This window comes from Heterodontus francisci, chromosome 10, assembly GCF_036365525.1.
Source record: "Heterodontus francisci isolate sHetFra1 chromosome 10, sHetFra1.hap1, whole genome shotgun sequence".
Classification (NCBI taxonomy): Eukaryota; Metazoa; Chordata; class Chondrichthyes; order Heterodontiformes; family Heterodontidae; genus Heterodontus; species Heterodontus francisci.
The window spans coordinates 100,992,670-101,017,957 of NC_090380.1; the positions used below are offsets into that span (position 1 = coordinate 100,992,670).

General features: G+C 42.6%; 1 protein-coding gene across 2 annotated transcripts in view; it reads left to right on the forward strand.

Moving 5' to 3' along the window:
• The window catches only part of psmg1 (proteasome (prosome, macropain) assembly chaperone 1), a 67,640-nt gene extending 63,291 nt beyond the window's left edge, over window positions 1-4,349 (forward strand). The window contains exons 6-7 of one of the 2 annotated variants that reach the window (XM_068041168.1): window positions 2,512-2,648; window positions 3,946-4,349. In XM_068041168.1, coding sequence (XP_067897269.1) covers window positions 2,512-2,648; window positions 3,946-4,020 — 212 coding nt within the window. In that variant the 3' untranslated portion in view covers window positions 4,021-4,349. The remainder of the gene's footprint in view (window positions 1-2,511; window positions 2,649-3,945) is intronic. The other variant, XM_068041169.1, reaches the window with a different exon arrangement.
• Window positions 4,350-25,288: the final 20,939 nt, after the last annotated feature.

The following is a 25,288-nucleotide window of genomic DNA, read 5'->3' on the forward strand; positions in this document are numbered from 1 at the left end:
CCCAGAGAAGAGCACCGATTTAAAATTGGTCAGAGGTACTTTAGATACTCACAGCTGATGCCATTTCTGCTGGCCACGGAGTTAACCCATTTGGGTGATGAATTTCTGCCACATGTGCCTGCCATTCCTAATCATTGTTATCCTTCTAAATCTGAAAGCTTGATGCCAGTTCATCGCCATTGTTAATTCACGGGAAATGGCTCCTTCCCTTTGCATTGCATTTAGTTTGGTTCTTATTAAAAAAGCTGTGTTTCGAAAGAGCTGCCTAATGACAAATCCAACCACCCAACCCTGCACCCCATTAGTATTTTTTCTGTCCCCTTCTCTAAGACTTTGCAGTTCTCCTGCATCTTAATGGCAGCATTGCTGAGATTAGGAACTCGGAGCACAGAGAGGTTAATCCTACGTCCCACTGCTCCTTCCATGGCAAAGACTTCAGCTGTTTGAGAAGGCAGCTCACCACCACCTGCTCAAGAGCAATTAGGGATGGGCAATAAATACCAGCCTTGCTAATGATGCTCATTAAAGGAGTAATTTGCAGGACTGTTGGGAAAATGTTAGAATCTGTTATAAAGGATGAGATAACTGGACACTTAGAAAATAATGATATAATTGAGCGGAGTCAACATGGATTTATGAAAGAGAAATCATGTTTGACAAACCTGTTAGAGTTTTGTGAGGATGTTACCTGTAGCATAGATAAAAGAAAACCACTGGATGTGGTGTATTTGGATTTTCAGAAGGCTTTTGATGAGGTGCCACACAAGAGGTTAGTAAACAAAATTAGAGCACATGGGATTGGAGGTAACATACTGTAATGGATTGAGAATTGGTTAACAGACAGAAAGCAGAAAGTAGGAATAAATGGGTCATTCTCAGGATGGCATGCTGTTACTAGTGGGGTATCGCAAGGTTCAGTGCTTGGGCTACAGCTGTTCACAATCTATATAAATGATTTGGATGTGGGGACCAGTTGTAATATTTCCAGATTTGCTGATGACACAAAACTAGATGGGAATGTAAGTTGTGAGGAGGATGCAAGGAGGCTTCAAGGGGATTTGGATAGGTTAAGTGAATGGGCAAGACAATGGCAGATGGAATATAATGTGAATAAGTGTGGAGTGATCCACTTTGGTAGAAAAAAACAGAAAGGCAGAGTATTTCTTAAATGGTGAGAGGTTGGGAAGTGTTGTATCCTTGTTCATGAGTCATTAAAAGCTAGTATGTAGGTGCAGTAAGTAATTAGGAAGGCAAATGGTATGTTGGCCTTCATTGCAAGGGGATTTGAGTACAGAAGTAAATATGTCTTTCTGCAATTGTATAAAGCCTTGGTGAGACCGCACTTGGAGTATTGTGTACAGTTTTGGTCTCCTTGTCTAAGGAAGGATATACATGCTGTAGAGGGAGGTTCACCAGACTAACCCCTGGGATGGTGGGATTGTCTTATGAGGAGCGATTGCAGAAACTGGGCCTGTATTCTGTAGAGATTTGAAGAATGAGAGATGATCTCATTGAAACATGCAAACTACTTACAGGGCGTGACAGGGTAGATGTGGATAGGATGTTTCCTCTGGCTGGTGAGTTTACAACCAGGGGACACAGCCTCAGAATAAGGGGCAGGCCATTTAAGACTGAGATGAGGAGGAATTTCTTTACTCAGAGGGTGGGTGAATCTGTGGAATTCTCTACCCCAGAGGACTGTGGAAGCTAAATCATTGAGCATGTTCAAGGCAGAAATCGATAGATTTCTGGATACTTACGACATCAAGGGATGTGGGGAAAGTAGCGTAGAGGTAGATGATTAGCTATGATTTGTTTGAATGGCAGAGCAGGCTCGACGGGCTGAATGGCCTACTCCAGCTCCTGTTTCCTATGATCCTAAGAAAGAGTGGGACTAATTGAGCAGCTCTTGGAAAGAGCTTTGATGGGCTGAATGGACTCCTATGATTCTATATCCACAGAATGAATTTTTAAAAACACTTCACTTTGTAATGATACCACCACACTCCCTAGTACAATGCATTTTGAATTACTTTTGCAGCTTTTGACTTTTTAAAGAAGTTTGTGTTTTAAAAGCTTACTGTCCCCAGGCAAAATAATTTAAAATGAAAAGCAGGTTTTATGTTTAACTCTGTGAAATCTAGGCTAGTGGGTTTCTTATAGATGGTGAAACTTGCATGGTATATTGTCTGCTCCATGTTTTCTCTTGATGAAGGGTGATAACTCAAAGGATTTGATTTTAGGGACAGCAACATTCCTCTTAAACCTCAACCTTAAATGTGTGAGTCTAACCAGCGAATGGCATTGAGGCCTATTGTGACGCATCCACCCCCACCTTGGATTAATCAACCAACTCAACTGAGACCAAGGTGGAGCACAGAAATGGTCTGGTCTGTGAGGATCAGTACGGATCTACCCACTTAGTCTTGTGGGGTTGGGGGTTGGGGTTGGGGGGAGCTGTGTCCAGTTGTCTGATTTAAACAGTGTATTTCCTTGTGATTTCTTCTCCAGTTCTGAGCTACTGTCAGGTTCAGCAAATACCTGCTGTGCTCTATCAGTGCTACAGTGACGTCACAACTATAGATTCTATGACAATAGAAGCATTTAGGCCACTGCTTGCGTGCAAGAGCCTGATTTCTTTTGTAAAGGTAAGGGTAGTTCACACTTCATATTTGCGTGTGTATGAGGGGTGTGTTACTGAGCAATGATGAATGTTGCATGTAAAATATGCAGCATGAAAGGTAACACTTTGTATATATATTGTATAGGAACTGCAAGCGATCTATACTGGTGTTGTGATTATAGCACAAGTCCATTTTGTGATCCATTTTTAAATAATATTTAATCACATCCTCTTCACTACTTAACTTCATAGCCTAAATTTGATGCTCTTTTAAGACCCAACATGTGAAAAAATAAAGTTTAAAGACTTTTACTGCTATCTTTCCCCTTGCTTATTCCTCCACTCCTGAAGGAGGTAGAAAATCGAAAAAAAAGAGTTGACTGTTGGCGGGCTATGTTTCTGTGGTCAGCAGCCCTCCGATACCTTGCCAGCTCACTACCCTTTGTGTGTGAGCTTACACAAGCTGTTCCAATAGGCTGTGCAACAAAGGGAAGTGGGGCTGTCACAACCAAGATTAATTGTGTTTTCGTGGGCACTGGCAGTCACCTGGCTGTTTGCCCAAGGAGGAGTTCTTCCAGTGTGAAACAAGATGAATTTCAGTAGACTATTTAACCATAGAAAGAATCACACTCAGCCTGACCTGGCTTACGTGACAGCAATTGGCTTGATTGGAGCACAAACATCAGCATGGACCATTTGGGCTGAATAGCCTGTTTCTGTGCCATAATTTCTATCTAACAACTTGCATTTATATCACCCTGTTAAGGTTGAAAATTATGCAAAGAAGTATCAGCAAAAATTCGACACAAATCCAAATTTTGGGAGGGGAGATCAAATGTTTATTTAAAGGTGTGGGAGGGGTGTAAGAAATGTCTTCAAGTGGAGAAGTAGCAGGTTAAGGGAGAGAATTTCAGCATGTACAGCCTAGGCAGCTGAAGGCTCAACCACACATGATGGGGCAAATATGGGGCTGGAATCGAGGAATAGTGGAGGGCATAATATGTTGTTGCTTTAGAGGCATTACACAGATAGGGCCATGAGGGAACTAAATTAGCGGATAAGACTTTTAGATTTGAGCTATTGGGGGCAGGAGCCAATGTTAGTGAAGACAAAGTGTGTTGGTGAATGGGACTTGGTGTGGCATAGAATGCAATACAGTTTTTCAGCAAGAGTCAATTGATAGCAGTTAGGAGTGGAGACCTTGCATTACCCCTTCCCCTTCCCTCCATTCCACACAATCATTCCTCGCCTTGGAATCCTCTGAGACTAAAACGCATTGGCATTTAGCAGCATTTTTGAATGTTTTTTTTGTTTCCTTGCAGGATACCTCCCGAAGTGCAGAAATACTGAAGCAACTAGTCGATACCAGCAAGATCCAAAGCAACCTGTATACATGAGACTGTAACAATTTCTGATTGATTTTAAATTAACAATTGAGAGATTTCCAGAAAATATTTTGCAGGCTATCTGGGTTTAGTAATGTTTTATAACACTTAAACTGTGACAGTTTTGCTTTACAGTGTTTTGAATTAAATATTGTGTTTGACTGTGGCGAGTACTGGTTAATGTCTTCTGCTGATTGTTTCTTTATTTCTTCGTTGAAGTTTGTTTTGTTGCACTACTCATTTATTTCCCGTCTAGAGGTAACTCTGTCAGCCCCAGAAACCTACATTGCTGACATTATCCTGTAGGCTTGTCAATTATTAAAATCTGCAGTGAAAAGTTATCTTTGTTTTTCTTTATTGAGGTCATTATGGGAGTGGGGGTGGGGTGGAGGGGGAACGAGTGAGAGGTGACTTCCACATACACAAGTTTTAAAAGCACTGACATTTACAATTCAGTGTGATTTGTCCGTACACTTTCCTCCTCATACCAGCTGTCGGTTTAAAAAAAAACTCCCACCTATAATCAGTTGATTACACAGCGTACCCACACAAGTTATTTGACAGTGAAAAATAATACTGCTGGATATTGGAAATAAAATGCTAGAAATTTACTGCTGGTCCCTCAGCGGCTATAAAGAGAAAAAATGTTCCGGGCACAGGTTGTTTTTACCAGAACGAATTTACAGATGAGCTGCTCTGACCTGGCAGGAACACTGGGAAGGGGATTCAGTGTGCACTCGCTGCCTGAGCAGTTAAACGCTTAGAAGCACTTCTGGTTTCCCTAAAAGGGTGGATCTCCACACGATAGTGCAACACCGTCCTAATAAATAGCAATGTTTCTAATATTGAGGAGGCCTTTTCATTGAAGTACTTGAGAGGAAATACTTTGTACTGGACTGGCTTCCTCAGAGCACATCCTTGCCTTTTAACCACGATTGGCAGAGATGCACAATTATTATCTCTTCCTCCCACCACCTTTGTCAGTAAAGACTGTTTTAAGTCCGGAAATTGATTCTAAAAATGAATTAAATTCTCCTTTTGTGTTGGGGGTGGTGAGGAGGAGGAAATACGTCAAGTTGGAAATGACAATGTGAGGAAGAGGGGAAAGATTCAGAGATGGAGGAAATAATACACATTTGGGTAGTTTGTGCACAGAAAAAAATGCATTTCCTTTTGATTTAACAGAGCCCAGAAATAATTAGGGTTTTCAGGTTAAACAAAGAAAACCCTCTGTCAAAAAAAATGGTACGTTATTGTAGTAATTCTATTACTAGACTAGTAATCTGCAGGCCTAATCTAGAGAACGTGAGTTCAGAACCATGGCAGTGTGAGTATTTGAATTCACTTTTAAAAAGCGGAAGGAAGAAACTGGTATAGTATTAGCCAAAAGGCTTAAAATTATCATTGTCCTAAAATTGTCCTCCCTAAATACTCCCGCTGCTTCAACTTCCTCTTTTGCAGGCTAACTAATGTTCTTTAGGTAAGGGAATCTGTTGCCCTAATCTGGTCTTTTTCTTGATATGACTCCAGTTCCACCAACATGGTTGATTTATAACTGCCCTCAGAAGTGGCCTAGCATGCCGAGGGATGGACAATAAATAAATGTCAACCATGCCAGTGATGCCCAGAATAAATTTTTAAAATGTTTGCCCTCTCTGTTTATAGACTTAACACAAACACCCATGACTAGTATCAGCTGTTTTTCAGATATCGAGTCAATTTTCATGTGGACAAACCTTGGAGTCTACTTCTAGGTCCTGTTTCCATCTTGTCTGGTGTGGTTCATTTCCCCTTTCCTTGCAGTTGCAGTTTTACCCAAACTTGCTCCAATTCTGGATTTCCTAACTGATGAAACCAGTGAAGTAGGTATAGAAGGGGTGTTCAAATCACGGCCCATGCACCTTGTTGGACCCACATAACCGAGAAATCTGGCCCAGGAAACTCAATCAACTACATTCTGTTTTGCTTATATTTCTTACTCATTTGATTGCCTGTTTGAATATTCTTAGTATTGAAATTTGGAAAAGGCTGAGCTCATTTGCCTTGCTGGTGGCTATATCCTAAATCGGGACACCAAGATAGATGTTAGTATTAACAACTTGACATTTATACAAATTAATAGCAACCTGGAATTGAACTTCCTTTGTGACCCAATGGCTCCAGTAAAGTAAACCAGCAAGATAAACAGTTTGGATACATCTGCAGTAAGGTGTCATAGTGATGGAGAGCGTGCTGCTACCCACATTGTGTCAATGTTACAACCAGGTGAGAAGGGGTCTAGGGATTCCATCTCAGCCTTTGCCTGGTCTAACTGTAACAGGATATAATTTTAGAAACACCAGTGAATCCTTGAATCAGACAGGTTTCCTTAGGTTTAAACAAGAAAGGTGGAAGTTTATTAATCCTAAACTCTAATCCGGTTAACAACTACGAATATGCGATGTGACCACGCTAGCATGCATGCGTGATAAACACACACGCAGATAGAGACAGAAAAGTAAAAAAGAATAAAGGGGAAAAGTTTGAGGCAATATTGGGATTATAATTACAGTCCTTTAAGTTCAATGTGGAGTCTTTAGTTGTCGGTAAGTCCTGCAATTCGTTGTGATCCAGTGCATGCTTCAACTTGTTTTGATGTCGGAGTCTTTTCTCTCTTGAGATTTATGTGTCTTCCATGGGTCCGGTGGCTTGGGAGAAAGTGAGAGAGGGACAGCCAGGAGAGAGGCTTCCTTGTTCCAGCTTCAGTTGCAAACACTAGTCTCAATTCAAACTGTCCTGTGTCTCATTCAAAAGCCTGGATCAGCTGGTCAGTCATGTGAGCAGTTGGTTTAACCAGTCCTGCCTTTGTGGATTTCAAAGCTCTCGGTGGCAGTGGGTGTAGGACTGTCTCTTACTGACAAGATGTGGAACCATTGCCCAGACCAATCTCTGTTAATTGAATCAATGAGCAATTCTTTTGTCTCTCCATGCACTGTCTCTTAGTATGCAAATGTTCTTCCAGTCAAGTGTTTGGTGATCTTCAAACAAGTCATTTTTTCACTCCAGCAACAGTTTAAAATCAATGTTCATATAATGAAATTAATATACCTCATTGTTGGCAGGTGGGGGTCTGCTTGACAGTCAGCCTTGCCTCACTTGTAGCACTCTTGCCTCTGAGTCAGAAGATTGTAGGTTCAAACTATAGAGAATTGCACATATAATTTAGGCTACACTGTTGGCATTGCTAATCTGAGGCCCTGTTTGCCTTCTGAAGTGGATGTAAACGATCCCGTGACATTCAAGGAAGAACAGGGGAGTTCTGGAGTCCTGGTAAATAATTAACCCTCACCCAACATCACCGAAACAGATTATCTGGTCATTTATCTTTTTGCTCTATCTGGGAGCTTACTATGAAAATTGGGTGCTCTATTCGCCAGTAGTTCATTGGCAATGGTCTTGAGGTCATGAAAGGTGCTACATAATTGCAAGTTATTTCTTTCTATGATCTCATGTAAAGAAGTGCAAAATGCAGGCTGGATGTTTCACCACAAGAGAAGGAAAATCAAAGAGAAAGTCATCTGAGGCTGCACTGGCAGACAAGTGTTAATGTTAGAAAGCATCACTCAAACCCTAGGAATAGGCTGTTTGAATGGCCTCCTGCCTGGGGATGCTTTGCATTGTGGAGAGACCGCAATGGGAGAGTTATTGTGCTAATAAAATACTTTCAATCAAATAGTCATTTTGTTTTCTTATTATTACAGAGTTTAGAAGTTGAATAAAACACATGTACTGGAGAGCTGTGATGACAATCATGCAAGATGGTGGGTTTGTCACATCTGTAAATTGTAGAGTGTTCAAATCCTAAACTTATATTCAACACAGATGTGCATTTATTTGCACGTATGTACGGGAGGGAGAGAGAATTCCAGTAACAGATGATAAATTAGATAGAATTCTTAAAATCTCCCTATCCTCCTTTCTTAAGAGTACTGGGGTACGGTTCCACAGACGTTATCCACCCTCTGGTGCTTCATGTCTATTTGTTGTGTTTGCCTAGACTGGGGAAGACGTCTTCTGTACACCACATAATAGGCCTGTAAGGAATGAGTTTATGATTCTGTTGCACCTGGTGCAGAAAGGAAATCCTCACCCACTGGGAAGCTGGGGGTGGGTGGGGGGGGGGGGGTGGTGGGGGGTCACACTATTGATTAAAGAAACAATTATAGCTGTAAGGAGGGATGATATGGTAGAAGGATCATCAAATGAGGCCATATGGTTGAACTGAAGAAGCAAAAAGGGGCAATCACACTCCTGGGAGTGTACCATAGACCCCCAAACAGTCAGAGGGAGATAGAAGAGCAAATATGTAGGCAAATTTCTGAGAACTATAAAAACAATAGGGCAGAAATAGTGGGGGATTTCAACCATCCTAATATTAACTGGGATAGAATTAGTATGAAAGGCACAGAAGGAACAAAATTCTTAAAATGCATTCGGAAGAACTTTTTAGCCAGTATGTTACAAGCCCAACAAGAGAGGAGACAGTTCTGGACTTAGTTTTAGGGAATGAAGCTGGGCAGATGGAAGGGGTATCAGTTGGGGAGCACTTTGGTGGAAGTGATCATAATTCAGTTAGATTTAGGATAATTATGGAAAAGGACAAAGGTAGACCAGGAATACAAGTTCTCAATTGAGGAAAAGCTAATTTTACTAAGCTGAGATGTAAGTTAGCTAAAATGGACTGGAAACAGCTACTTGAAGGTAAGTCAGTGCCAGATCAATGGAAGGCATTCAAGGAAGAGATAGTGATGGTTCAGGGCAACTACATTCCCTCAAAGAAAAAGAATGGGACTAACAAATGCAGAGCCCCTGGATGTCAAGGGGTTTAAAGGGGAGGATAAAGAAAAAAAGGGAAGCTTATACTGAGGCCTCAATACTGCAGAAAACTTAGAAGAGTATTTCAAAAATGTAGGGGTGAAATTTTTTTTTTAATTGGAAAGCAAAGAGAAGCATGATAAAAATATTGGCAAGTAAAATCAAGGAAAACCCCCAATTTTTTATAAATGCATTCAACAGCAAGTGGATAATTTTTTTTAGTTAGAGATACAGCACTGAAACAGGCCCTTCGGCCCACCGAGTCTGTGCCGACCAACAACCACCCATTTATACTAACCCTACAGTAATCCCATATTCCCTATCACCTCCCTACACTAGGGGCAATTTACAACGGCCAATTTACCTATCACCTGCAAGTCTTTGGATGTGGGAGGAAACCAGAGCACCCGGCGAAAACCCACACAGACACAGGGAGAACTTGCAAACTCCGCACAGGCAGTACCCAGAATCGAACCCGGGTCCCTGGAGCTGTGAGGCTGCGGTGCTAACCACTGCGCCACTGTGCCACCCGGGATAACGGAAGAAAGAGTCAGAAGAAAGAGTCCGTGTTAGCGACCATAAGGGTAACCTGTGTGTGGAGGATATTGGTATGGTTCTTAATGAATACCTTGCCTCTGTTTTCACAAAAGAGCAGGATGATACAGTCATTACAATCAGGGAGGAGGAGTGTGAAGTATTAGATGAAGTTAACATAGTGAGAGAGGAAGTATTAAGGGGTTTAATGACTTTGAAAGTGGATAAATTCCCAGGCCCAGACGAAATGTATCATGGGCTGTTAAGGAGAAGCAATAGAAAAAATAGCGGATGCTCTGACCATCATTTTTCAAACTTCTCTGGCTACAGATATGGTGCCAGAGGACTGGAGGACAGCTAACGGTGTACCATTGTCTAAAAAGGGAGAAAGAGAGAAACTGAGTAATTACAGGCCAGTCAGCCTAACTTCAGTGGTGGAAAATTATTGAAAAATTTCTGAGGGATAGGATAAGTCTTCATTTTGAAAGACATGGATTAATCAAAGGCCGTGTCTGACTAACAAGGAGGGTCGATGAGAGTAGTACATTTGATTTGGTCTATATGGATTTTAGCAAGGCTTTTGATAAGGTCCCACATGACAGACTGGTCACAAAACTAAAAGCTGATGGGATCCAAGGCTGAGTAGCAAGTTGGATCCAAAATAGGCTCAGAGGCAGGAGGCAGGAAGCTAGGGTAATGGTCGATGGGTGATGGTTTGTATGAATGGAAGGCAATGAGCATCCACAGGCCTCAGTACAAGGTTCCTTGCTTTTTGTGGTATATATCAATGATTTGGACTCGAATGGAGAGGCTATGCTTAAGAAGTTTAGATGATACAAAAATTGGCGATGGGGTTGATAATGAAGAAGAAAGGTGTAGACTGCAAGAAGATATCAATGGACTAGTCAGGTGGGCAGATCAGTGGCAAATGGAGTTTAATCCAGAGAAGTGTGATGTAATGTATTTGGGGAAGGCTAACAAAGCAAGAGAATACACAATAAATGATAAGATACTGAGAAGTGTAGGGGAACAGAGGGACCTTGCAGTACATGTCCACAGAATCCTGAATGTAGCTGGACAGATAGATAAGGTGGTCAAGAAAGCATACGGGATACTTGTCTTTATTAGCCGAGGCATAAAATACAAGAGCTGGGAGGTCATCTGGAACTATAGAAAACACTAGTTAGGTCACAGCTGGAGTACTGCATGCTGTCCTTGTTACCATGCAGTAGGAAAGATATGACTGCATAGAGAGGGTGAGAGGAGATTTATGAGGATGTTGCCTGGACTGGAGAATTTGAGTTATGAGGAAAGATTGGATAGGCTCGGGTTGTTTTCTTTGGAACAGAGGAGGCTGAGGAGAGACCTCATTGGAGTGTATAAAATTATGAGGAGTCTAGATAGAGTGGATAGGAAGACCCCATTCCCCTTTTGTTAAGGGACCCATAACCAGGCGGCATAGCTTCAGGGTAAGAGGTATATGGTTTAGAGGGGACTCGAGAGGAAATGTTTTCATCTGGGGGGTGGTGGGGATCTGGAACTTATTGCCTAAAAGGGTGGTAGAGGCAGAAACTCTCATAACATTTAAAAAGTACCTGGATATGCACTTGAAGTGCTGAACTTGCCCTCACCTGTTATTATCGGAATTGCACTTCCTGAAAGCAGTGGAAATAGATTCAGTAGTGACATTAAAAGGGGGATTGGATAGATACTTGAAAAGGAAAATAATGCTGGGCTACGAGAAAAGAGCAAGGCAGTGGGACTAATTGAATAGCTCTTTCAAAGAGCTGGCACAGGCACAATGGGCCGAATGGACTCCTATTGAACATAGAACAGTACAGCACAGTACAGGCCTTTCGGCCCACGATGTTGTGCCGAACCTTTAACCTACTCTAAGATCTAAGTAACTACCTACCCTTCATTCTACTATCATCCATGTACCTATCCAAGAGTCGCTTAAATGTCCCTAATGTATCTGCTTCTACTACCACCGCTGGCAGCGCATTCCACACACCCACCACTCTCTGTGTAAAGAACCTACCTCTGACATCTCCCCGAAACCTTCCTCCAATCACCTTAAAATTATGCCCCCTGGTGATAGTCCTTTCCACCCTGGGAAAAAGTCTCTGACTATCCACTCTATCTATGCCTCTCATCATCTTGTACCCCTCTATCAAGTCACCTCTCATCCTTCTTCGCTCCAATGAGAAAAGCCCTAGCTCCCTCAATCTTTCTTCATAGGACATGCCCTCCAGTCCAGGCAGCATCCTGGTAAATCTCCTCTGCACCCTCTCTAAACCTTCCACATCCTTCCTATAATGAGGCGACCAGAACTGAACACAATATTCCAAGTGTGAAACCCTATTGTGCTGATATCTTGTACTTTCCAGCAGGGACAATCAGGAGCAGGAACCCTGGTTAATTTGATTTTCCTTTCTGGGCCAATTGTTTCCTGAGAAAGGAAGAGAAGGGGCGGGAACAAATTTGTGAACGAAAGGTCGGGAGGAATTAAAAAAAAATTCAAAAGCATAATTTAACAGCAGTTTTCAGACTAAGGACAGATTTGCCAACTGAAGAACTGACCAAAACTTCAGAGCAAGGCTGAGGTAATTCATGCAGACTGAATTTAGATTGTTGTGAAATATTACTGAGTTCAAAAGTCCTGCTTCAGTTCAGAAGGAAATTCAGCAGACAATTTATATGAAGTCGGGTGGGAGCTCTGGGTAACAGAGGTGAATAACAAGAAGTGTGTGTCTGGTGCATGTGTGGGCCATATGGGGAGAGATTAATCTTCATTGGAAACAGATTTCAGGAAAATATATAATTTTTGTCTTTGGTTATATTTTTTGCAGAAATTTTTGTCCTTTTCATGGCCAGTGATGGGCATATTGATGGCAGCCTCAGAATGGCCTGTGCCCAGCTTTTCTGACCTAATGGAACAGGGAAATGCTTCTTGTAAAATTGTCTCTACATGAAAATAAAGTCAGAAACTAAATCACCCAGGCTGCAAAAATCAAGAGGAAAAATTGTAATTAATTTTAAAATTTATTTCTGTTGATTTTAGTTTTAAAATTTCACCTTTTCATTGAATGGTTGAGCAGTGATGTCATGCTCAGGAGAGATTCTGAGGAAGCCTATTTAAATCTTACTGTTGAAGTAATAGCGTTCTTGGAACATTCTGTTCATCTTTCCCTCTTAGTAATTCTTTTGCTCTAGCCATAGTCTTAAAGGACCATAGGCATCTCTCCCCATTAGAAAAACAGTTGGTGATGTATAGCTTGAGGGTCACCACTCCTCAGGGATGAGGCAAGCCTCCATGAGGTACCATAGCTGGTACAGGGATTGAACCCGCACTGTTGATATTGTTCTGCAGCATACTCTAGCCAACCAAGCTAACTGACCCCCTTGATAATTCTTTAACACCATGTCCACCAGTGATATCATCAGTGTTCGTGCATCAAAGTACTCTCGTCTCTGAGTCAGAAGGTTGTGGGTTCAAGCTCCACTCCAGAACCTCAGCACAAAAATCTAAAACTGACACTCCAGGGCAGTACTGAGGGAGTGCTGCACTGTTGGAGGTGATATCCTTCAGATGAAATGTTAAACCGAGGCCCAGTCTGCCCTCTCAGAACCCAGGGTGCTATTTTTAATAAGAGCAGGAGAGTTATCCCTCAACCAACATCCCAAAGAGAGATTATCTGGCCATTATCACATTGCTGTTTGTGGGAGCTTGTTGTGTGTTAATTGGCTGCCATATTTCTTACATTACAATTGTGACTAACACTTCAAAAAAGTACTGCATTGGCTGTAAACCAGTTTGGAATGCACTGTGGTTGTGAAAGGTGCTATATAAATATAAGTCTTTCTTATATTTGTAGAAGGTGACTGCTGTTTTAATTAAATAATTATTTTGGGAATGTGAACAATGCTGGCAATGGCACGCTTATAGCCCATCCTTAGTTATCCTTGAGATGTTAATGGTGAGCCTTGCCCCTGAACTGCTGAAGTCCCTGTAGTAATGGTGATCATGCATTGAGGCTAAATAGGGAATTCCAGGATTTTGAGCCAGTGACCATAAAGGAACAGTGATGCATGTCTAAGTCTAGATGCTGAACTTAGAGCAGAACCTGGAAGTGATGGTGTTGCCACGTCATTGCTGCTCTTGCCTGACTATCCTCTCAGCAAGGTGTGGTGTGGAGATCCACAGAGGAGGGCCCCACATTCAGTTCCATATCTCTGCTGAGATAGATTATCTCAGTCAATGGGATGGCACAGGGCGATCAACTGTGTGAAGAGAACAAGGTACTGAGTTAGCTCATCTCATCTCAGCTAGAATGTCAGTCGGGGCACTACAATTTACCTCAGAGCACCTAGGCTAAAGAGGGACAAGTTATCTGGGGTGTCTTCTAATTCCATCCTGTTAGAAGGACAGGAGCATTGGGTGAGCATATCTCAGCCATCTGTCAACACTCACTCTTGGGGCTCGCAAGATCTGTAGGAAGACTAACACTCTCAGAACCCCAACGGGAGTGAGTGCCTTTCAGAGAGGAGGAGAACCAAGCAACAATTAGAAGTAAATATGCAAGTGCTGTGCCCGAGCTTCCAAAAGTTTATGGGAGGTCCTATTGCAGTGGTTTCTGCTCATGTGCTCCTGCGAGGGAACAGTTTCTCTGATATTCAGAACACCACTGAATTATTCTCTACCTGTCACTAGGTGGAGCTGCAGGCCTGTTTTACTGTTTTGGTTTGTGCTATTGATTTGGCCAATTTAACAACACTTTGCCAACGAGGATGAGATTTCTCTTTTAACGACTAATAAGGAGAATCCCTATCTTTTTCAGTAGTCAAGGAATGCATTTTGAGAAGTTGTGCATTTCAAACTTACGTGTCCCTGTGATTTTGTCTGGCCATTGAATTTCAGAGAAAAAACAGGAGCTTGCCTGTAATGTAACCCAATAGTGCTCTACAATTTGAATCTGAATCAATAAGCAACAATGATGGTGTTAAACTCCGAAATTCCATCAATAAATGATTTGAATCACTGCAATAGGTTCTACTTGGCTTGACCAACATCAGGTTTGTGCACAAAAAGGTGAGATCAAAATGCCAAGAAGCGATGCAAAGCTTTTTTTTCGCTAAATTATTTTGATTATTCTGTCATGGATTTTTTTCTCACATAATTTGCTGAACACTAATTTACTTTCCAAACCTCTAAAATGATAATTTAGCAGCAGTGCTGTTAAATTTTTCTATAATACTCAACCTCCCTCCCCAACCCCACAACACAACAAAATACACTAATACAACAGATATGGATCCAGTCCATTTTTAAGTGTGCTGGGTGATGCTGAATCAATTACCATCTCTCAGTGGAAGTCGAAACCTCAATCATTTCTTATTACCCAAAGAGTAATTCTTTTTTTAAATCTCAATGTTTTTTATTTAAAAAAATAGGGCATCTTTTCTGACTAGTACGATCGATCGCACCATCACAAAATGTGCAACCAGGAACCAGGAAACTCAAACACTGGGTAAAATAGAACAAATAATAAAAGAGTATGCAGTGCAAATTGTTTTGAAGCCCAGTTTTTAGAATGTGATCTTCACAATACGGACACTCGTTCCAATTTGCTCTCTTCACCTCTTGAAGGTACTGACTCTTCTTGGGATAATGTTCCATAGATGACAAATCCCCTCCAAAAGTTCACTCAAGTGGCTACGCTTGACGTGGGCCTGAATAATGAGGAGTGGCATGCTATTTGACCAAGGGAGCCATCACATCCTACTCATCTCTCTCACTTGATGCCAACATGTGTGCATTTTCCAGTTGCAGCCACTTGATAGAAATCAATAATCCCCCCCTCCACCCACCTGCCACCCCCACACCCCCCCCAGCCCCTGCAGTGTGCTGATGTCTTTTGTCACATACCTATTGATCCTGTTGTATAGCTGAGATCAGTTAACTCAGTACAGGCCAGGCATCAAACCACAGCATGGATTGGGGACCTTTCTGACCTGCATTGCTCAGTACCACACAGGGGAGCAGGGAAGGGTTTGGGGGGGCGGGGGGGAGTGTTAAATAAATCACTGAGCTTGCAATGGTAAAAAAGGATTTATACTATTCTTACTTCTTATGTTACTCTCTTTGAGATTATAGAGCATGCTGTACAGATGGTAACCAGGTGTAGTCTGGGTTGTAAAGAAGGTACAATACATAATCTAACCACAAGAGTGTTTACTTAATTTACAGCAAAAGTTTTTAGTTAAATGGAGTGAATGCTTCCATTGCATTAATTTAAGTGGAATCAACAGTATTTATACTTTAGCGATGGGTGGTCTTTTAAACAATAACTAATCTGTGTTATTTATTAAAACTGATAGCTGCAATATTTATGTCCAGGTCAGAGGTGAACCAAGGTTTAGTTTCACCAAAGATTTACATTGTTCCATTCCCACTTGTTAACATCTCGTATACAGAGGCCTGCGAAATAACCCCCGGCCCTTTCGCCTCAACTGCATACAATACTTTTGGCCACATTTCCTGTAGTCGCTGACCCTCAACCCCTGAGGTTTTATACATTGACTGGTATAAATGTTTCCTTTTGCCCTTGGCTCTATTAGTGAACAGCGAGAGAAAAAAAAATCAGTGCCAACAAAATGGGATCCAGATCGGATTCCCATCTTGTGCTTGTAAAGCAGTCAGACAGACTTTAATTTTAACCCCGTCAGCCCCAAAATACTTGCAGTGTTTTGCAAAGTTAGTACCGACAAGTTGTGAGTGATGAAGTGTTACGTTGTCAACTCACTGTCTCAGCTCAGGACATCTGGGGCCATCTAACAGGTGAGGAGGAATAGAAAAAAAATACACAGTCCATCAAAAATGCAGAGGAAGATCATTAAACGACAGAACTACATTAGTATAAAAACAAAATACTGCAGATGCTGGAAATCTGAAACAAAATCAGAAAATACTGGAAATACTCAGCAGGTCAGGCAGCCTCTGTGGAGAGAAAAACAGTGTTAATGTTTCAGGTCTGTGACCTTTCATCAAAACTATAATAGTTCTCTTTGTCCTTAATACAGTTGTTTTTTTAAGAAACATAAATATATATGTCATCTGAAAGGGTGGAATGGAGACAGGATGGTTGATGGGACATGCATGACTGTATCATGGTGCAGGGGATAATCCTCAGTCCCTGTGAACAGTGCCTTGTCTCTGTGCCATATCTAACCACCGCCTCACACAACAATCACAGCCTCAAACCTATGTCCTATCACCAGGTGGCACTAAGGGTTAGAGTTTACCACGTAAAATTCTGTTGGTGCAATAAACTCTTACTCATGTTTCTTTTCCCTTTTCCCTTTATTCTTACATTTATACACAGGGAACAATTATTATGCCTGATTCTAGGTGATAAGAACATAAAAATACAGGAAATAGGAGCTGGGGTAGGCCATTCGGCCCCTCGAGCCTGCTCCGCCATTCAGTACAATTGTGGCTGAACTTTTACATCAACTGCACTTTCTCACCTCACCCCACTTCCCTTGATTTCCTTAGTGCCCAGAAATCTAGTGCTCCGTCTTGAATATACTCGATGACTGAGCACCACAACCCTCTGCGGTGGAGAATTCCAAAGATTCACAATGCTGTCAGTGAAGAAATTTCTCCTCCGCTCTGTTCTAAATGGCCGACCTCTTATCCTGAGGCTATGACCCTTAGTACTCGACTATCCAGCTGGGGGAAACAGCCTCACAGCATCTACACTGTCAAGCCTTCTAAGTATATCTGTTTCAATGAGATCACCTCTCATTCCTCTAAATCCTAGGGAATATAGGTCCAGTTTACTCAATCTCTCCTCATAAGACAACCCTCCTAGCAAAGGAAACAATCGAGTCAACCTTCATTGCACTCCCTCTAATGCAAGCATATATTTTCTTAGGTGATAATTTGCCTGTCGCTCTCTTTCCAGTTACACGCCTTCTAGTGATTATCAAATAGTGCGAACATTGTCACATTTCATGGCTGGATTCAATACCTTTTATTGCACAGAAGGTTAATTCTGAAGTAGATTTTATCCACTAATTAGTAGCAGGCCCTCAGTGGGCAGATACTGGAAGGCTGGTGGCAGAGGGGATGTGGTTTTCATTTTGTCTGACTTGTGGGGCTGAACCTTCAGGCCTTGTTGACAGTTAATAGTGCAGAGTTCAGCTCCGTTGTAACCTGTGTAATTACTGTGGCTCCCAGCTATAAGATCATTGTCACTGAAACACACAACACTGAAATCTGAATGAGAACCAGACACAGAACATATAAACAAAGTTAATTTGAATATTACAAAAAGAATATTGTGGGCGAATGGATGTTTCCCATTTGTCAGCCATGTTTTGTCAAATACTGTACCTACTCCCAAAATATCTGAAACACAATACAGATTTATTGTTAACTGCAGAGATGAACTGTGTTTAGTCCACGGGTACGCTGACGTCCTAGGACATCAGTTTCTCCTTGTTGATCCTGTATTTACTGAGTTCACACTATACGCCATGTCACTGTGGGGTCAGACACCTCGTCATAGGAGGGGAGAGAACATAAAAGGGAGAGTCAGTCGGGTCAATTATCATGTCTCCGCCCATTGGCCAAACTCAGGTGGTATTTGAATGGCAGTTACATTCCAATCCCAGGAATGTCTCACTGCCCTGATTCTTTAAATCATTAAGATAATCAGGTTTTATTTCATACAGTCTTAGTCTTTATTTACAAATGTTACTGGCTCAATCTCTACTCAATGATGTATTACTTTCCAGCATCACAGTGGGTGGTGCTACATACACACACACACATACACACAGAGCCAGGTGAATGGTCAGCTGTCAGCCCACTGACCCTGTATGTGGAGTCAGTATCACTATCAGCTTCAGCCCAGCAATTCACTCCATTACCTGATAAGGTAAGAAAATAAGGTGAACTTTTTACATCTTTTCCAAAACATTTTTCGGCAGGCCCTGTAGTTCAGTGAGTCTCACACACTCACACTCTCACACACATACTAACACTCACACTCTTACATTCACACTCTCACATACACTAACACTCACACACACGCAAACACACTAACACACTCACACTCACACACACACATAGACACACACTCACATTCACACACACTCACATGCACACACACACTCACACTGACAAACACTCACACTCACATACACAAACTCACACACACAAACTCACTCACACACTCACAATTACACACACACACTCACATTTGCACACACTCAAGCTCACATACACTCACTTACACACACACTCACAATTACACTCACACTCACTTTTACACTTATACACTCACACTTACACACACGCACATTCTCTCTCTCACACACAGTCACACACAAGCATGCACACTCAAAATTACACCCACACACTCTCTCACACACTCACACACACATACACACAGACACATACAGATACGCGCACACACATACACTCGCACTCTCACACATACACAAACTCACTTTTATACTCACTCAAACTCACACACACACACTTACACACACACTTTCACACACTCACACACACATTCGCATACAGACATGCACATTCACAAACACACTCATTCACACACACTAACACTCACACTCACTCACACACACTCACATGCACGCACACACAGACTCACACACACGCACTCACACACGACACACAATTACATACACACTCACACACTCACTTTTACACACACACACACACTCTCACACACACACACACTCACACACAGGCACGCACACTCACACTTACACACGCACACCCACACACTCTCTCACACACGCGCATACAAATACTTACACTTACACATACACTCACACACACACACACACACACACACACATATGCATTCACAACAGACACACACTCATACACAAACACACTCACTCACACACACACACACACATTCACTCATCTTAGATGATCTTAAGGCTGTTATATGTTTGTCAGAGGAATGTTTATATTAAAAAGGTAATCAAACTTTTTTTTAATTCTTTCATGGGATGTGGGAGTCACTGGAAAGGCCAGCATTTATTGCCCATCCCTAATTGCCCTTGAGAAGGTAGTGGTGAACTGCCTGCTTGAACTGCTGCAGTCCATCTGGTGCAGGTACACCCACAGTGCTGTTTGGGAGGGAGGTCTAGGATTTTGATCTAGCGACAGTGAAGGAATGGCAATATATTTTCACGTCAGGATGCTGTGTGACTTGGAGGGGAACTTGCAGGTGGTGGTGTTCCCATGCATTTGCTGCCCATGTCCTTCTAGGTGGTAGAGGTTGCAGTTTGGAAGGTGTTATCGAAGGATCTTTGGTGCATTGCTGTAGTGCATCTTGTGGATGGTACACACTGCTGCCACTGTGTGTCGGTGGCGAAGGGAGTGAATGTTGAAGGTGGTGGATGGGGTGCCACACAAGCGGGCTGCTTTGTCCTGGATGGTGTCAAGTTTCTTGAGTGTTGTTGGAGCTGTACTCATCCAAGCAAGTGGAGAGTATTCCATCTCACTCCTGACTTGTGCCTTAGAGATGGTGGACAGGCTTTGGGGAGTCAGGAGGTGAGTTACTCGCTGCAGAATTCTCAGCGTCTGACCTGCTCTTGTAGCCACGGTATTTATGTGACTACTCCAGTTCAGTTTCTGGACAGTGGTAACCACCCAGGATGTTGATAGTGGGGGATTCAGCGATGGTAATGCCATTGAATGTCAAGGGGAAATGGTTAGATTCTCTCTTGTTTGAGACGGTCATGCCTGGCACTTGTGTGGTGCGAATGTTACTTGCCACTTATCAACCCAAGCCTGAATGCTGTGCAGGTCTTGCTGCATCTGGACATGGGCTGCTTCAGTATCTGAGGAGTCTGGAATGGTGCTGAACATTGTGCAATCATCAGCGAACATCCCCACTTCTGACCTTATGATTGAAGGAAGGTCACTGATGAAGCAGCTGAAGATAGTTGGGCCTAGGACACTACCCTGAGCAACTTCTGCAGTGATGTCCTGGAGCTCAGATGATTGACGTCCAACAACCACAACCATCTTCATTTGTGCTAGTTATGAGTCCAACCAGTGGAGAGTTTTCCCTCTGATTTCCATTGACTTCAATTTTTCTCGGGCCCCTGGATGCCACACTTGGTCAAATGCTGCCTTGATATCCAGGGCAGTCACTCTCACCTCCCCTTTGGAATTCAGCTCTTTTATCCATGCTTGGACCAAGGCTGTAATGAGGTCAAGAGCCGAGCCCTGGCAGAACCCAAAATGAGCATCAATGAAGAGGTTATTTGTGAATAAGTGCTGCTTGATGGCACTGTCAACGACACCTTCCATCACTTTTCTGATGACAAGAATAGACTGATGGGGCAGCAATTGTCCAGATTGGAATTGTCCTGCTTTTTATGGCCAGGACATAACTGGGCAATTTTTAACATTCCTTTCAGGTGAAGCAGCCATTTATTTGTACTTCTCTCAATTTTGTATAGTGTATTCGCTGATAACAATGCGGTTGCCTCTACACAGGGGAGACTAAACGCAGATTGGGAGACCACTTTGCTAAACACTTCCGCTCAGGCCACAAGCATGACCCTGAGTTTCCGGTTGCTTGCCATTTTAATTCACATTCTGCTCTCATGCCCACATTTCTGTCCTTATCCTGGTGCAGTGTTCCAGTGAACTTCAAGGCAAGCTTGAGGAACAGCACCTTATCTTCAGATTAGGCACTCTACAGCCTTCTGGACTCAACATTGAGTTCAACAATTTCAGACCATGAGCCCCATTTTTATTTATTTATTTATAATTAATTTTTAAAAAATGTTATTACTTATTTTTTAACGATGTGCCAGTCCTAAACTTATTTTTCATGTTTTTGTTTTCGTCCAGAGCTGTTCATTATTCTGCCATTACCACTCTCTCTGGACTAATGCTTTGTCTTTTATTACGATTATTTAGCACTCCATTTGCCTTCTATTTGGTGACATCTCTGTCATTTAATCTCTCCTGCCCTCTGCCCGATCACACACTTCCTCTTGTTCTTCTTTCCCCCTCCTCCCATTCACTTGCTCAAAGCCCATTACATTGCTAACCTTTACCAGTTCTGATGAAAGGTCACAGACCTGAAACATTAACTCTGTTTCTCTCTCCGCAGATGCTGCCAGACCTGCTGTGTATTTCCAGCATTTTCTGTTCTCATTTCAACATTGTCGGGTAGATGCAGCTGCACTGGAACAGCTTGGCTAAGGGTGTGGCTAGTTCTGGAGCACAAGTCTTCAGTATTATCAATGGGATGTTGTCAGGACCCATAGCCTTTGTTATATCCAGTGCGTTCGGCCATTTCTTGATATCACTTGGCGGGAATTGAATTGGATGAAGACTGGCATCTGTGATGCTGGGGACCTCAGGAGGAGGCCGAGATGGATCATCCACTTGGCACTTCTAGCTGAAAATATTTTCAAATGCTTCAGCCTTGTCTCTTGCACTGACGTGCTAGGCTCTCCCATCATTTGTGGAGTCTCCTCCTCCCATTAGTTGCTTAATTGTCCACCACTGTTCATGACTGGATGTGGCAGGACTGCAGAGCTTTGATCTGATCTGTTGGTTGTGGGATTGCTTCGCTCTATCGCATGCTGCTTCCACTGTTTGGCATTCATGTAGTCCTGTGTTGTAGCTTCACCAGGTTAGCACCTTATTTTGAGGTATGCCTGGTGCTGCTCCTGGCATGCTCTCCTGCACTCTTCATTGAACCAGGGTTGATCCCCTGGCCTGATAGTAATGGTAGAGTGAGGGGTATGCTGAGTCACTGCTGGTACGATGAGATCAGCTTCAATTCAAGTGTTTCTGGACACATCATCGTGTTTTAATTCAGAATCTACTAGATCCTATACTAAAGGTACAGATTTTTTATTCATTCATAAGATGTGGGCGTTGCCGGCTAGGCCAGTATTTACTGCTCTTGAGAAGATGGTAGGAAGCCAACTTCTTAAATACAACTGAGTGGCTTGCTAGGCCATTTCAGAGGCAGTTAAGAGTCAACGACATTACTGTGGGTCAGGAGTCACTTGTAGGCCAGATCGGGTAAGGATGGCAGATTTCCTTCCCTAAAGGATATTAGTGAACCAGATGGGTTTTTAGGACAATCTGAAAGTTTCATGGTCACCATTACTGAAAATAACTTTTTATTCCAGATTTTTAAAAATGTTTAATTAATTGAGTTTAAGGTCATAAGGTCATAAGAACTAAGAGCAGGAGTAGGCAATTCAGCCCCTCGAGCCTGCTTCGCCATTCAAAACAATCGTAGATGATCTCATCTCGGTTTCAACTCCACTTTCCTGCCCATTCTCTATAATCCTTCAACCCTTTACTAATAAAAAATCTGTCTATCTCCTCCTTAAATTTACTCAATGTCTCGGCATCCACCGTACTCTGGGGTAGTGAATTCCACAGACTCACGACCCTTTGAGAGAAGTCATTTCTCCTCATCTTTAAGCTGCCCAGCTGCTGTGCTGTGGTTTAAAGTAGTGTCTCTGGATCATTAATCCAGATGTCATAACCACTCTGCTACTTTATTGTATAAAATAAAGGAAGCCTGTCTTATGATTATACTTTCATTCTAAATCTAATTTACTTTAGTAACAACATTTTCATTCTACAGGTTGGACGTCCAAAACCAGCTGTCTGAAAACCTGAATTGTCCAAAAACTGGACATTTTTGAAAATAGGCCATTTGATATTCAGTTAAATGAAATTTGGACTTATTGTCCAAATACCAAGACAATTCGCCTAGGCACTAGTTCTAGTTCCCGTGCTCTAAGTTGACCCGAATGACCCTTGACCCTGCCTGACCTGTGATTTCCTGTGATTTTTGCCATCGTAATCACGCCAAAAAGGCCAGTAGATATCCCCCTGGGTAGCACAGCAAAAAGGCAGCATAATTCATTGTCTGTAGCCAAAAAAGTGGAATTACTGCAGCAATTAGATAGAGGCATGTCAGTGCGAAAGCTGAGTGAGGAGTATGGGGTGGGTACTTCCACTACTTACGATGTAAAGAAACAGAAAGACTGTTCAGAAAGAAATGAATAATTAAAATACTATGCATACGACCTAAAAAGTGATGACTTAGAAAGCGTGATGATGATATACCATCAGCCCCAGACATCTCAATCAGCTGAGTCCTTTCCCTCAAGCTCAACCTTCAGCCAGATGTAAATAACCCAGTTTCCATTTTTGTGCATTTTACTTTGGAAGCGGATAACAGGAAAAATATTTGATAAGTACAAAAAAACTTATTTATTTTTTCAAAATTTATGGATACATTCTTATGTATTCTTTTTCATACTTTATTAAGAAATGTATTCATTCTTTTTCAAATTTTATGTATATATTGTTATTTATTCTTTTTCATGCTTTATTTTATGTTTCCCTTATTCATTGAATTTGGCCGAGGATAGGCTACTTGATTTTATTGTCCAAAATCCGGGAAAATCCGAAATCAGGCACAGTCTCGCTCCCGAGGGTGCCAGATTTTAGCCATCCAACGTGTAGATCTGATCTGCTAACACAATACACTGCCAGGGAAAACCGAGTTTCAATTTATTCCAGTTATAGCCACCCATTGTGAGATAGCCTTCAGACAGTGTGGGTGTTGACAGGAGCAGAGAGAAGTCAGCACTGCTTTCACTCTGGTAAGTCATAGACTAATAGAGCCAGATTTTATTCCAGTGACAGGGGTCCTGGCGGCAGGCTGGAAGATGGGAGGACACCTGTCTTCAGCCCTCTATCAGACTGCCCGCTGTCAGAGACGCCGTCCCTTTAAGGGACAAACTCCCATCTCCAGAGCTGCGGGCCGGGGGGCTGGCAGCTCTGCAGTACTGGTAGTGCCACTGGGAGTGGTGCTGATGATATCGGAGACCTCGGGGCAGGTAAGTGGGTTCGGGATTGCCAGGGCCATTCAGACAGGCCTGGCAACAGGGTGGGGTGGGCTGGAGTCTGCTGGTGAGGGTTGTGGGGGGTTACTTTCCACAGCAGCTGCCATTACTGCCGGGCGGCCCATGAGGGAATTTTTTTTAACTGAATTTGAAAATAAAACATTGATAAAAATTGATTAAAACCCTAATTAACTAATTAATAAGTAGAGTAACTAAACCAGAAGGAGGAGATTACTGTATTTAGTCAGCATTTAATATTTATAGTAGGAATCTAGCACTAGGGACCATATAGTTATAACAATTTAGTAAGGATTTAATAAGTATTTATTTATCTGAAATTAATTTATTAATTAGTGCTAGAAATGTCAGTTAGAGGGGTGAAGTGCTTCACCTGTGAGATGTGGGAGGTCCGTGACGCTTCCAGCGTTCCGGATGACGACATCTGCAGGAAGTGTACCCAGTTGCAGCTCCTCACAGACCGCATGGATCGGTTGGAGCGGCAACAGGATGCACTTAGGAGCATGCAGGTGGCGGAAAGCGTCATAGACAGGAGTTTTAGAGAAGAGGTTACACCCAAGGTGCAGGCAGATAGATGGGTGACCGCTAGAGGGGGCAGGCAGTCAGTGCAGGAATCCCCTGTGGCTCTCCCCCCCCCCACCCCCTCTAACGAGTATACCGTTTTGGATACTGTTGGGGGGGATGGCCTATCAGGGGAAAACAGCAGCAGCCAGAGCAGTGGCACCATGGCTGGCACTGTTGTTCAGCAGGGAGGGACAAAGCGCAGAAGAGCAATAGTTATAGGGGACTCTATAGTCAGGGGCACAGATAGGCGCTTCTGTGGACGTGAAAGAGACTCCAGGATGGTATGTTGCCTCCCTGGTGCCAGGCTCAAAGATGTCTCTGAACGGACAGGGGGCATTCTGAAGGGGGAGGG